We start from the raw sequence: 14,807 nt of genomic DNA, 5'->3' as shown, positions 1-14,807 counted from the left end.
CACTCACACAGCTATGTTAACATGGTTATCCTCTATTAATAACATTAGATCTCTACCTGTAGGGTGCATCAAGAGTCGGTTGATGAAGCTGAGAGAAATGCTTTCCTAGTTAACTTTGTTGATTATGCTTTTGATGATTTTGGGGGCCACCAGACGCCAGTCTATCCTGGTTTGTCCACAGTGTGGGGAAGTTTGGCTCGCAGTAAGGTAAAATTAGTGACATGCACTTCTTTTTGGGGTGTGTGTGGGTGGGTGGGTGTGGGTGGGTGAGGTGTTTAGCCTTAAATTCAAGTTGATGCTTACTGGAAAGCTAATGGCAATGTAAGGATTAGAAACTCAAAAGAACTTTATTTTCTTTGGTTTCCCTCCCGGTGTCCATATTCGTATTGGAGCCGACAATTAGAAGAAGCTCTCGTAATGTGATTCTAGTGTTCTTGTACTTAGACCATATAATACAATGCAAAAACTCAAATATAAAATAAGGAACCTTCAAATATAAAGAGAGCAATTGTTGTGCTGCTTCATCTTAATTTAGCTGCAATGCTGCATGTGTCATAGAGTTAATATTTAAGCTTTACTTTTATTGCTAAAAGAAAATACGTAATATTATACAAATTTTAGATGGAGTATGTTTTGATGAGAATATGTTTGTGGTGAATCTCAGGGACTGTTACGTCATTAGTTAATTTATTTAACGCGTTTCCTTTTCTCTTTTTTTTTTTTTTTGTGTGTGTGTGTTTTCTGGCACTCCAACTTGTAGAAATAGGGCAGGAAAGCTGGCAAGAGATGGAAACTGATAATTCTCTCAATGCTTAAAAGGGTGAATTTTGATATTGTAATTTGTAACCCTTGTGGTTCGAGGCAGCTGCTTGTTGCTAGTTGGTTGTCTATGCAGCGTTGGTGCTGTTAGTCTCGGAGAGTTCTGTCTTGGGTTTCTGACAACTAGTCTTCTGTTATCTACCTTTTCCCATCTAGTCACCGTTCATGATCCTCTTCAGGGAAATGTTCACAAACAAGTATTTCGGTCATTGTTTTGTTCTCGAATCTCTCACCATCCTTCTGCAATTATTATCAATCACTTTATATACTAAATAGAATAGAAAGTTATATCTAGAGGAGAAAGATTGGATACTGTCGTGGATGATGAGAAATTGGTGAATGAAAATTTCTCCACTCACTGTACAGCAGCAAACACACAATAATTTGGCCCAGCCATCCTTTTGTTTTCAACTGTCAATACTCAATGTAAGGTATGATGTATCCGGTCTTTCAACTGTGATCTGAATGGATGTTGAGGTAAAGTAGCATAGCTAGCTCGTCACATAAGTTTCAGATAATTATTTGTCATTTGTTTGGGTGGAGCTGCTGGATTTCCAGGTTTGAAAATCTTCTTTAATAGTAGCTGAATTATAGAGATTTAAGTGCAGAATCCGAAAGGATAAAGCAACTTTCTTAAGGAAATGAAGAGAAACTGTAAGGTAAATAATTGCTTCTAGGTTCAGAAGCCTATAGGGCATAGAACTCTTCATCCAGTAAAACAGAAAGAACCCTGTGGCAGTGTATTCATAAGTGATACGTAGCCCTAGTCTTGACCTAGCACCGTTACATGGTTTATACTAATCAACTAGGACAAAAAAAGATAAGGTTTGTTAGTTAGACATAACATTGACAGCATCAGGGAAAACACAAAATACTCAAAAGGGAGTTAGCAGGGGTCTATCAAATCAGAAAGTTCTCTTCAAGATTCTCCTGCATCATTAGTCTTATTTAGTAGGTATCTGTTGGATCCTCATATATCATGTTGTCTGCATGTCATTGCTAGCTTAGTTTACTGGATATTGAATAATAAATATTTATTTTACCTTTATAAAAAAAAACATTAGTGTCATAGGAAAGGACTCATGTACATGATGTCTGATGTTTGGAAACAACAGAACTATTCACTTCTTTTTGTTTTCTGTATTATTGTTTTAACTACTTTGGTTTCTGTTACAGGCAAAAGGGTACCGCGTTGGGCCTGTCTATGATGATGTCCTGGCAATGGCTTGGTTTTTTCTTGAGCTAATTGTCAAGTCAATGGCGCTGGAGCAGGCTCGATCCTTTTATCACAATCTTCCATCGGGTAATTGCCTATTGGGCATGTTACTATTTTCGTTATTATTATTATCATATGTTTTTGTAATCATCTAATCCTGCTTCTTCTTAAATCCCCTTGCCTGAAAAGTGCATTCAAATAAGGTCTTTATAACAACTATATTCATTGTTTTCCTTTTGTGTGTCAACAACAATAACAACAAAGCCACTTATTAACATTTGGAGGAAAACCCGATATACATATGCCAAAAGAAGAGAACCTACACCAAAATATGGTTCTCAATAAAAGAAGTCCAATCCTCTATACAAATAGGGACCTCGCAAGTACACCAAAAGTAAACTAGGTACAAAACCCTACTCTTTAACTTTACGAAATCAAGTTCTACCCCTTCAAAAGCCCTCCTATTCGTCTCTTTCCAAATAATCGACATGACTACCAAGGGGACAACACTCCATGCTCTCTTGCTTTCCTTCCCTCTTTTGAGAGTCCAACTTTGCAAAGCCTCCTTCACTGTGCCTGTTATGACCCATTGCGTCCTAAACAATTTTAGGACCACCCTTCATAACCGAATAGCCACCTTACAATGCAGGAAAAAATGATCTACACTTTTGCCGGTACTTTTACATACGAAGCACCAATTGACATGAGTGATTTTCTTCTTTCTCAGATTCTTCGTTGTTAATATCATCCCCTTGCCGCCAATCATAAAAAGAAACAAACCTTCCTTGGTGCTCTATCTAAATGAATTCATTAGGAAAGGTACCTTCCACTCTCACTATTAAACCTCTTATAAGAAGAGCTAATAGTGAATAAGCTGTCACCACTCTCCTGCCACCTTTATGCATCTAGCAAGTTGTTTGATGTGTCTAGCCAATACAAACGCTCTAACGGACTGTGAATTCCTTCCATCTCCCAATCATGAAGGTACCTTTTGAATCTTAAATCCCAGTGAATAGCACCCTCATGAAACCTACAAGTTTGTTGGACTGTCATCTCTCTATGGCAAGAAATGCGGTATAAACTAGGAAAAGCTTCCTTCAACTCGACCTCCCTACATCACTTATGTACCCAAAAAATAATCCTAATTCCACCCCGAACCTTAAACGAGATGCATTGATAAAAAGCTTCCCACCCCATCATGATACCCCTCCACAAACCACACCCGAATGGAGTTACAATGTTTCTCGTTCTCCATCCACCATCCATTGTACCATATTTGTCCGCTACCACCGCCCCCCAAAAAGCATTTTCCTCCATCCAATCTCCAGATCCACTTTCCTAACAAAGATTTGTTGTACACCTGAAGATCTTTCACTCCAAGCCCCCTTCCCATTCCGTTGGAGGTGTGGTAACTCTCCAATTCATAAGATGAAACTTTTTAATGCGTTCCATTGAGTCCCATGGGAAGTTACTGCGAAGTCCTTCAAATGTTTCAATCACTTTTTAGTATATTCCCACAAGTGGCAAGTTGCAATAAAGAAGAAAAATGGGGAAATTACAATATAGGAAAAAAAAAGAAGAAAACTGATCTTTTGTATATGATCAAGGAAAAGCAGTTGTGGTGTTTTGTAATTATATTAGTGATCTTAATTGGATGGTCTTTTTGTTACGACCCAAATTCCCCTAAACCGTGATGTCATCTACAACCCAAACCTGTAGGCAAACCAATTCCGAACTTTTCAGATTTCAGCACTTTAAATATTTCAAAACTTGCTCCCGACACGCTGACACTCACCCGAGCCTCTTCAGATGCAACCTAAACATGCAAATTACTCTGAAATCACCCTGCTCACTTGTTGGAGCTCTCAAATCACCATTTCAAGGTCGTCCGGAGACACATATTTGACCGTGATCAACTCTTAATCTTCAAAATAACTAGTTTTCAACTTAAAATGTTTGAATCACTCCCAATCCCCTCGGGATCCATCCAATTCATTCAACAAAATTCTAAATTGTCATACAAACCTATTGGAACTTTCAAGCCATGATTCTAAGCTCGTTTGCATGATGCGATTTTGTTTCCGCTCATTAAGGATTTAATGGCACGTTTCGCGTTGAAAACCCGAGTGGGACTTATTAGAGTGACACTAAATTTTTCAGATCACTCCTATAAATCATTCTCAAACTCCCAGAAGTCTCAAAATTAAATTTCGATCTCTAGAATTGAAATCTGACCTTTGAGTTGTTATTACACTTTTATGCTCAAAACAACACCAAACCACTAAACACATTCAAAACCCGTCCTGAAACTCATCGGAATGAAATAAAAAATTGCAGATCACATTTAAACATCATTGCAATTTTCGTCTAACTATCGGATTCTCATTTGGACCTCACATGCCCGGAATGACAAACTATTGCAGAAGTCCGACCAAATGATGTTGGTTTCCAGACAAGTTCAAACTCTTCACGTGGACTTACCATAACCTTTAAATCATGCATCTAAGCTTGTTTACTCAAATTGTTAGACTTTGGTCAACTCTACGAACTCAAGGCCACTAGTTCAGGTTCAAATACTCCCAAACGCTCCGGAGTTCCTTGGGACCCATGCCACCCATACCCACAAGTCATATCTTATCAAATGAACCTACTGAAAGCCTCAACTAAGGAAAGAGAATTCTTGAACTCAAAACAACTGGTTGGGTAGGTACACTTTTAGCCTGATCTCCTTTTCCCAACAACACAACTTTATTTGGTGTGAGATAATCCCCTGGAACTGTGATATCATATTAGGTATCTAGGGAATGTTGTTGATGTGACTGGATAGCTTGGAGTCTTGGATTGCACTGAAGCACAGAATTCAAAATTGTAAAGATAAAGCATCTCTGTGTTGTTTCATGTTTTCTTCTAAAAATGTGATTTCTTGTTTCGTTTACTAAATTGGTTTATATTTTCTTTCCAAGAGTAGTCGTCTTGTTTCCTTTTCTGTGTTGGTTTCTACTTCCGTTATTGTTCCCATAGGAACTTTCTTTTCCTCTTTGCATTATATCTTTTCCTTATTTATAGCTATTTCTTTTCATTATCAAAATAGGGATTGTGTTTGCCTATTCTTTTCTATAGTTATAAATACTTGGTAGAATTATCTTTGGGAGGAGATTTTGCATATTCTAATTACAGTCACCTGAGATTGGGAATCCTTTTTCCAGATTGAACTTAAAAAATTAATTTTCAACAAGAGCCCAAGATATTACCAAGTTCAATCCGAATTATAAGATTTCCAAAGGTGCTTGTAATCATACAACGACGACGACGACGACGACGACAACATACCCAGTATATTTCCACCAAGTGGGGTTCGGGTAGGGTAAGTGTATGCAGTCCATACCACTATCTCAGAGGTGAGATAGAGAGGCTGTTTCCGATAGACCCCCTACTCAGTGTTGTAAAAGACGCTCGCCACGTAGGCAATGGCGAATGGAGAGGCGAGGTGAGGCATAGTCGCCTCTTGTCGTCGTAGCGCTGCGACATCCAAAAGGCGACGCCTTTACGAGAGGCGACATGGCGAGGCGACACTGGCGTCACCTTTTTATTTATTTTTTAAATGTTAGGGTTTTAGGGTTAAAGGCTAATTTTAGGGCTTATTTTCCTATTTTGGCTCTACCAACTTACTCGATTGGCGACTGCGGCTGCTACCATCTACCATCTCACAAGTCCGACTTCAACTCCGGCGACCGGCGACAACTACTCCGGCGACTCCAGCTATTGGTAAGTATTGATTTTTATTTTTTTTCTTCTTTCTTCTTTTTCTTAATCCGACGGCTCCAGCTACTCGATTGACATACTGTTTTTTTTTTCCTCTTTTTCTCTTCTTCTTCTTCTATTTTTCTTCCTCTGTAACAGTATTACAGTTTTAACAAACTAACAATAAGCATATGTATTATGTAAAAATTGTTTTTTGATCATTTATATATTATTTTAATTTTTTTGTATTAATTGTCACCGCACTTTCGAAAGGCGCTCGCTTCGCAATGTGGCGAGCTGGGCCTTGTCACCTCTTGTCACCTTTCGCCATCCAAAACACTTCCCCAGCTCCAAGATGAGCCTACCAAGTTTTTATAGCTATCACATAAAGTTAGGAAAAGACAACCCCTATTCTAATAAAAAAAGGAAACAACAAAAAATAAGGGAGGTTAATGATAAGTACAAGGAAAGTAAAGTCCTTATTGTACCAGGAAAACAATATGCAAAGTGTAAACTTATCAATGAGGTGCCTATTTTTCCTTTCTGCTACAGGATTTATGGTCACAATGTTTGATGAATAATTTCTTGGTGAGTCATAATCTGCTGAAACTAGGATAAATATCTTAAGGCATTATCAATATGAAAAGTACAAATAGAAATGCTGAATTGATTTTGTATTTCAGTACAAAACACTTGATTATGGAAAAAAATCTCAAAATAATCTTTTATTAAGAAAATCCAGTACATCTTGGATAATTATCAATGAGATTAACAAAATATTGAAATCCGAAGGTTGAGACCCCAAATATCAGATGGACTAACGAACAAATTGACTCTACACAACTCTTAGAGTGTGTGAAGTTGACACATCACACGATTTAATGTGGACAAACTAGGCACCATATTTTGTAGTTTGGATAAATTTGGATGTTCCAAATGTTGGTGGATCAAGTCTGGAGGGGTTGTAAATAGACATGCTATGGAGGAAATCAGGATAGGTAAGGTAGTAAAGGCTTTGGTATTAATGTCCTATGCCAATTGTTAGTCTCGTTTTGTGGTCATGCATAATAGAATAATCATCAAGAAATATTATGGCACAATTTAGGCCACGACGGATAGATGCAAGATTAAAAGGACAAATAGGGCCATAAAGAATAAAGTTTATAGTGATAAATGACAGGGGATTAGCTTGTTTAACTCCTTTTGCTTTTAAAGTAATGATGGGAAGAGACTTGAATAAATAATACGGGATAAAAATGATTTATAACCATTAATAGGAGCAAAGGTGCTCGAGTCCACGACCCACCCATGGTCCAAGATTATTAGACTGTGAAACACCTAGCAAAAGAATTACCAACAATGGAGGTATTAGGCTGAGCAACAGAGGTTACTTGTAGAGACGTTTGCATACTTGTTTGAAACTGTAGGAACTCGTTGTATTCCCGTTCCTATGTATAAACCTATTGATTACCTTCTGTGTTAGTCTGAGCAACATGAGCATTCTTGGGTGACCGACCATGCAGAGAATGTCATACTTCACGTGTGTATCCAAACCTATTACAATAACTACAATTAGGTCGAGATCTTTCCAAATGACCACGTCATCGATTCTTCATAGATTGTGATGTTTGATTTTTTGTTCTCATAAAGGGTTTTGAGGTAATCATAGAACTTGAATTTCCAACTCTCATATTTTTAAAGTAAAAACGACAAATCCAAAATATATGATTGAATTGAAGAGAGTTCCAAGCAAATAATCACAAATTATAACTCAGAGGTTTGCAGGAAATGATTGGTAGTTGCTGTTAGAGTCGGGAAATAATGAGGGTTGTAAGCACTTTAGTCAAGATCCACAATGCAAAAGAAAAATTTGAGATACCATCAGAAAACACATATTTTACCGGAAAAATGAATCCGATTGAACCCTAAATCAACGGTTGGTGGGCTCTGCTCGAAATAGTTGGACGGCCTCGACTCAAAGCAACGAATGGAAAAAGTTGGAAAAGCTAAAAATTTTGCCGGAAAACTCAATCTGCCTACTAGAGAATGTTGGGATAGGGATTTGATTAGTGGGGTAGGGTTTGAATCACTACGTGACCCTAATAGAAAAAAAAATTCGTGAAAACAGCCTCACACGCTTGTACGTGTGTTAGACGCGTCGCAGATGTCAGAACTTAGACAGGCGCGTGCGGGCTCATGAGTTTTTGCGGGAGATTCTTCCGTGTTTGTTAAACTTGCTGGATCCAAGGGTGGTGTTGGTTTTCACACAACACACCCCGAAAGTTAAGTGACGTAAATTAAACCCGAGGAGTCACCAGAAAGACACACGAACAGCCCTGGTTTTTTCTTACTGTGGCTATAATACCATGTGAGGAAAAGACTTGAAAATATTGTTAATGTTAGAGTTATTGCTTTTGAATTGCAGTAATTTTATGTTGCTGCTTTAGTTTTTTGAATAAATCCTAGTTAATAGGTTGTTAGTTGGATTTTCCTATTTCTTAGTTACTAGTTAAAAATGTTTTCTGAAGATATTCTAGGCTAGTTTATTATCATGTTTTTAATGCTTTTTTTCTCATAAATGTAGAGTTCAACAAAGCTGAATAAAAATAATTCCCTTTGGCCTCATGGCAGTATTTTTCTCTTAATATTTTTTCTCTGTTATTTTCCAATGTCTCTGATAAAAACCAATGGTTAAGATGTGTTGTTTTACATTATTACATTGAGCCTTATATATAGAAGCTACATTACTACTCTTTTACCTGCAGGACATTATGTAGAATCCTATTCCTATTCCTATTCTAACTGAAATGATGTTTTTACTTGGGAGTTTTGTAACTCCAACTGATAAAATGGATGTTGAGTTGAAACTTGGGGAGCGCAGGTGGTGGAGTGATGAACAAGAACTTTTGTCTCCACTCTTAGGTTTTCCATTTATTCATTGGGTTCGTTCGAGTGACGAAGGGTTGTAGAAGGGAATCTCTTCTCACTTATGATAATATTTTCTTGGAATGGGATGTTCTAGTGTAATGCTAGATGAAAAATGAAAATTTTACAATGGAAGTTGGTAGTTTTGCTCACACCTTGCTACATATGTCTCTTATACATGATAGTCTCTAATCATTTTCATTTAAGGTTGAAGCTAGGTAGTCTAATTCATCTATGTCCGTTGTGAATGATGAGCCTTCATTTGCTTCACATTGCTCGACTTTGTTTTTTTGAGTTAATAACCATGGCTTCCATTACAAGAATGCGAATTCAGAGGTTGGGTTTTGGAGTCTTAGACTACTCATTATTTTTAATCTGTTTGAGTGCGTAATAGGACTTTTCAAATTTTAAATTTACAACTGCCGAATAGTTGTGTTTTAATCACCAATTGAGGCATTATATTGATAAGCTGCATGTTTCGTTCTTTCATGCACAGGTGAGGATGTCCCGCCAATGCAATTGAAAGAAGGCGTTTTTAGATGTGTTGTTCAATTGTACGATTGCCTTTTAACAGAAGTTCATGAGCGCTGCAAGAAAGGTCTAAGCTTGGCCAAGCATTTAAATAGTAGTTTGGCTTTTTTTTGTTATGATCTTTTATCCATCATCGAGCCTCATCAAGTTTTTGAACTGGTAAGCTTTTGAACTCAACTGTTGCTCATTATTCTGATTTATTCTTCCCTAATTGCTGTTACTGCTGTTCTTCACTTCTTAGCCCTCTCAGTCCTCTCTACTTCAGTCAATGTGTGAGACCCAATCCATCATCTTGGTTCCTACTGGGCTCTTCAAAGAATGTTTACCCCAGTATTCGTATACTTAGGAAATCTGGGACCTCTCAAGTGATATTTCCAAATGTACTAAGCAGTCATCTGCTAATATATGTCGCCCCTACTTCAGAGAATCCTCTGCCATGACAACTGTGTTCCCCAAGATTTGCTGATCCTTCCAATAATTTAGGTTCAACGTCCAATCCTTTATTCAGTGCTACTGCATTTACTTATCTATTAGTCATCGGCATAAAGGTGGGATATTTGCTGTTATTCTAGCCTTCCTTAGTAACTTAAAAATCTTTTGAACCACATCCAACCGGCCAGGGTTAGAGCTAATCTCAAGATGATTACTGATGATCTCTCTCCCTCCCCCATTATTATTTCAATCAGAATAAACCACCCACACCTATTGAAGTTCTGTATTATCCTATACTCGTATACTAATTTATTTTTGCCTATCAGCCACAAATCTTTTCTATGCCTTCTGATGGTAGATGCAGAACACTACATCTGACATACAAAACAATAATAACAGCCTCAGTCCAAACTAGTTCGGTTGGATATTTGTAACCTAGAAGTACATTTGGGCCTGATTTATAACGTGCATATCTTGAATTTATGTTATCAACCCTTATACTGCTAATGCTAGCATTATTTCTTCTTTTCGCTCACCAGCACATACCAATAATTGCAATTTTCCTTTAGTTAGTTGGCTCAAAAAGATGTTTCTCGAGGACACTTGAGTTGACCAAAACCCTATAAATCTACACCGAATTCTCACAACCTTTATACTGCTTACATGGTTCCTTCTTTTCACCAGAATGTACCAATCAGTGCAATCTTCCTTTAGATCAATTAACAAAAAAGATTTCCCTCCTGCTTTGACACGGAAAAATAACAGAAAGAAAGTCGATTAGGTATGCTGAACCGACATCATTTTCATTAAAATGTTCATGCAATTGTTGTATTTAATTTACAAGGCAAACTTACATTTTCTTCAGCCCTGCTGCAGCTGCTATTTTGTTTAGCGCCAAGTGGAGTTTGCTTGATATCATTATGTTGTGTGATGTTACATTAAAAAAATGTTCTAATTTTTATTTCCCCACAGTTTAATAATTATACATCTTCCTTGTAATTGCTCTCATTTACAGGTGTCCTTGTACCTCGATAAATTCTCTGGAGTGTGTCAAACAGTGCTGCATGACTGCAAGCTTACCTTTCTACAAATCATATGCGATCATGATCTTTTTGTTGAAATGCCTGGACGAGATCCTTCTGATCGGTAAATGTTCTAATATGTTCAATCACTTCTTTGTTCAAATACTGCATAGTTTACCATGTTTATGCTGCTATAGTGTTACCCTGTTATGTAAGACATCTTCAAGGTCTGATGATTCAAAAAGTAAAATCTCTAATTTTATTACATATTGAGTTAATTCCTTATATAATGACTCAGTAAAGTCACAAATCAAATCACTCATGTTTTATGCACTGTCCCGCAAAATAACTCCTACTATGGGAAGCACCAGAGAATGACATAGATGGTCTCCCTTAAGTTTGAGGGTAGGTCTAAGTTGTCCTATAAATATACCTTTGTGCAGATTAAATCCTTTGTAAATGGAGTTTCTTCTCCATTCCATTTTATCACATGACAGTTTTAGTTGGAGCTCAGAGCAAGTATAGAGTGTCAATAGCTTTACAAATTTGTAGACGTAGCAGATTCTTAACTTATTTTAGTTTCTTTTTTATATTCGTTGTTTGGAAAACATATATCTATTTCTGCTGTTGGTATCCCAAAATGATCATGAAGAATATAGAGTTGATATTATATTACAACTCAAGATTTCCCATGATTTCTTATGCTGTTGAGTTCGTTCGTATGACCATCTAATCTCTTGTTCTTCATTATTTTAAGAACATGCAGGTGAATTTAAAATACTTTTTTCTCTAGAAACTACCCATCAAGAATTAACTCTTCTCATAAACCATACACATCCCTTGTTGATTCTAGTACAACAACAACAACAAACCCAGTGTATTCCCACCTAGTGGGGTCTGGGGGGTAAGATGTACGCAGTCCATACCTCTACCTCTAATGAAGTAGAAAGGCTGTTTCCGATAGACCCCCTGCTCAAGGCACGAGATACCACACAAACACATAGTAAAGCACAGAAGCCCCTTGTTGATTCTAGTGAAAAGAAAAAAAAAAAAAGATGAGAATAAACCAATCCTTTTCTCTATGTCTCCTCTTATGTTACTTCTAATTATATTGCAGGTATATTAATTTTGACTTCACATGATACAAAATACAACCATCTATTACTATTTGATGAGTCATATAATATCTTCTTCGATTGTGGTTTTTTTTAGCTCTTTGATGTGGTTGTTCGTAGTACCTGTAAATACTATGTTTTTTGTGAAACATTTGATTATAGATATTTGAGATTGAATTTGAAAATTTTGATCATGGTACTAGGGACCATCATTATTTTGGAACATGGAACAATTGTTACACCTTGTTAGGTGTCACTATATTGATCTTGTAGACTTTACCTTCATTTTTTTTTTTCCAAAAGCTACAATTTCCCTTTATTTGTCAGGATTTAATTACCATGCAGGGGAAGGAGGGGGGGGGGGGGGGGGGGGGCTGTTGTTTTTAATAGATCAGAAATGTTTAGTTCTGATAAATTTAAAGGATCTATTGACTTTACTGAGTCATTTCTGTAACTTGGGAGACCATCCAAGCAATTAACTCTTATATATTTCAAACTCAAAAACCTTGAGAATTTAGATGCCCTTTAAATGAGAAAGTAGATCATGAGCACCAAGTAGATCATAACTAGGATAATTGAAGACTTTTACGGTGAATTGGAACATGAATGATCTCTCTTATAAGTTTTCTGGATTGGAACATGCTAAATATATAGTGAAGGGGTACCCGCCTAGTACATAAAGGCTACTAAAATACACGGACAAGGAATTTAAAAAATATAAGATTCTCTATATATAGAGAGTCTGTCTATACTAGCAGTAACCTGTCATAAGTAAGATTGCTGGGCAATGAAGCTTTGATCACCTAGAGAAGCAGAATGGAGAACTCTGCAAAGAATAGGCCTTGAATGTGTGTATCTTCATTTTGATCCCCCATACAAAACTGCCATAGGCATATAGGAATGGTTTGTCACATGTCTAACCTTATAGTAAAACCACCAAGTGGAAAGATATCTTTGTAGAGCTCAGTGTTTTCCATCGGATGCCCCTTACAAGAGTAAATCAGTGATCAGCAATTTGAAGCCTGAAATAGCCTAGAAAATGTTTTGATGGTTTCTTCAACTTTTTATAAGACCCAACTAATTTATCGATTTACAGTTAGTTGGTGCAGTTATATGTATTCTCTATATCCGTTTCACTTTATTTGGATTTAGTTTCATGGTAATATGGATATATGGTTAGTCTTTTAAAGAAAAAAAGTAGGGTTCCTTGAACTTAGATTTCTAGGTCACATACTTATCCTTGACATACTAGTCTTTAATCAAATAAAAAGACTTCAAACGAGCATTGGGTTTAATGTAAGTGAATATTAGTATATTACAACTGCCACTTAATCATAACTTGTTGGTGTTGAAGTATTTGCTTCCACAGTGTTTTGTTCTTGGCTTAGTTTGCATTTATTTTGCGAGATTGTAGGTCTCGATTTCCCTCTCGCTGATTTTAGGTCTGCTTCTTTAAGTTTTCGCAATTTCAGTTGTTACGGTGGAACACCTTCGGAATTTGGAGATCTGCGTAGGACATGATGAAAAAATCTTTTGTCTACGTTGTGTCTGCTGTGATTGTTGCTAAATTTGTCCATACTTAAATGGCCACATATTTATTTTAATCTGTGTATTTCCACGACTCTCATCTTGTGGATGTGTTGGATTAGTCTTGACATTCATTCTCATGTAAAATTGGTCATTTTTATCTTATCATTGCATTGAACTTCTGTAGCACTCGTCATTTCAAACATCCCTTTTTAACTATATGTTGTGCATCTTCATATAACATGCTATTTCCCTGGAAGACTGCCTAACTATAGCCAAATTATCTAAATTTGGGCATCACAATCTTGTCCAATCTCACTTCACCTTTTGTTCCTCATGTAGTAGTTCATTAGTTAAACTTGCAGCGCATTTATAGTATCATCCTTCTATATCTTAAGATCCTGCTCTCCAGAATCCTTTTCCATTATTCTGGGGTTTTATTTAGTTCGTAGGTTTGTCCAGAAATACATGTCATTTACAAAAAGCATCCATCAATGATACACATCTTGTATGACTAGGTTAAAGAAAGTTAGATCTCTATAAACCAACAGGTGGGAGAGACTTGTTTGAATCATCTCTGGTTGTTTCACACTTGTTATTTCTCCTTCTGAATACCATTTGTAGCACCGTCCAAGGACTTCTCTTGACAACAACCTAAAGTACATAGGACCTAAGTTGCTTGGACTTGAGTGCGAGTATCTGTCATGGATGTGGATCTGAGGGTCTGATTCGCAAAATCTAATTTTAAGATTCCTGTGTATGGATCCACGGTTGCTGCGATTCAGCCAAAAAAGTTCACTAGAAAATAGAGCTATAAAGATATTATGTGGAAAACTTACATGTATGTTGTAGAATTCAATCGTTTATTCTCCAATTGAGCGTTAAAAAACATAAACTAATTGTCGAAAAATCAACATACTAAAAAGCTAAAAAAGACTGAAGGCATGCCATTTCCCATGTCTTAAATTTGTTTTATCTTTTGATTTATCTGTGAGAAATATAAGTGAAGATTATTACTGAATTGTAGTTTCTACATTATTACATCGAGACCCTGTTTATTTTTTATTTTTTTTGAAACTGGTAACTTCTTATATATTCAGAACAAGGTTGTGCACAACCATATTTACAAGCGTACTACCAAAATCTATGATCCTATATCTATAATGAGTCTAAAACATCAGTAATAGAGATAGGATCATTTGACCATATTTGGTTACACCAAAAACACAAAATCAAGATACAATTTAACTTGATTTGTTGCACACTATTTTCTACATTGAAAATACCTGGAATTTCTTTCTTTTCAGATTGACCACTAAATGCTAGCTGGGACTGTCCTCTATTTGCTTCTACGCTTTGCTTGCATTCCAACTAGATCCCAGCTTGATAAGGCTTCTGTAATCTTCCTTGACATACACCATGATACACCTCTTAGGTTCAAAAACACTCTCCACAGCTGTCCTGTTATCTTGCAATGCA

General features: G+C 36.6%; 1 protein-coding gene across 10 annotated transcripts in view; it reads left to right on the top strand.

Annotated features, from left to right (window-relative positions):
• The window catches only part of LOC107846697 (guanine nucleotide exchange factor SPIKE 1), a 100,313-nt gene that overhangs the window by 48,329 nt on the left and 37,177 nt on the right, over positions 1 to 14,807 (top strand). For 8 of the 10 annotated variants that reach the window (XM_047395421.1, XM_047395420.1, XM_016691020.2 and 5 more), the window contains 5 exons: positions 63 to 207; positions 1,996 to 2,122; positions 5,747 to 5,800; positions 9,198 to 9,391; positions 10,680 to 10,810. In XM_047395421.1, the coding sequence (XP_047251377.1) occupies positions 63 to 207; positions 1,996 to 2,122; positions 5,747 to 5,800; positions 9,198 to 9,391; positions 10,680 to 10,810 (651 nt within the window). The remainder of the gene's footprint in view (positions 1 to 62; positions 208 to 1,995; positions 2,123 to 5,746; positions 5,801 to 9,197; positions 9,392 to 10,679; positions 10,811 to 14,807) is intronic. The other 2 variants (XM_016691039.2, XM_016691042.2) reach the window with 1 other exon arrangement.

The sequence above is a fragment of the Capsicum annuum genome, chromosome 8 (genome assembly GCF_002878395.1).
Source record: "Capsicum annuum cultivar UCD-10X-F1 chromosome 8, UCD10Xv1.1, whole genome shotgun sequence".
Lineage (NCBI taxonomy): Eukaryota > Viridiplantae > Streptophyta > Magnoliopsida > Solanales > Solanaceae > Capsicum > Capsicum annuum.
Note: the sequence above shows the minus strand (reverse complement) of the source record. Positions and strands in the feature narration are given on the sequence as shown.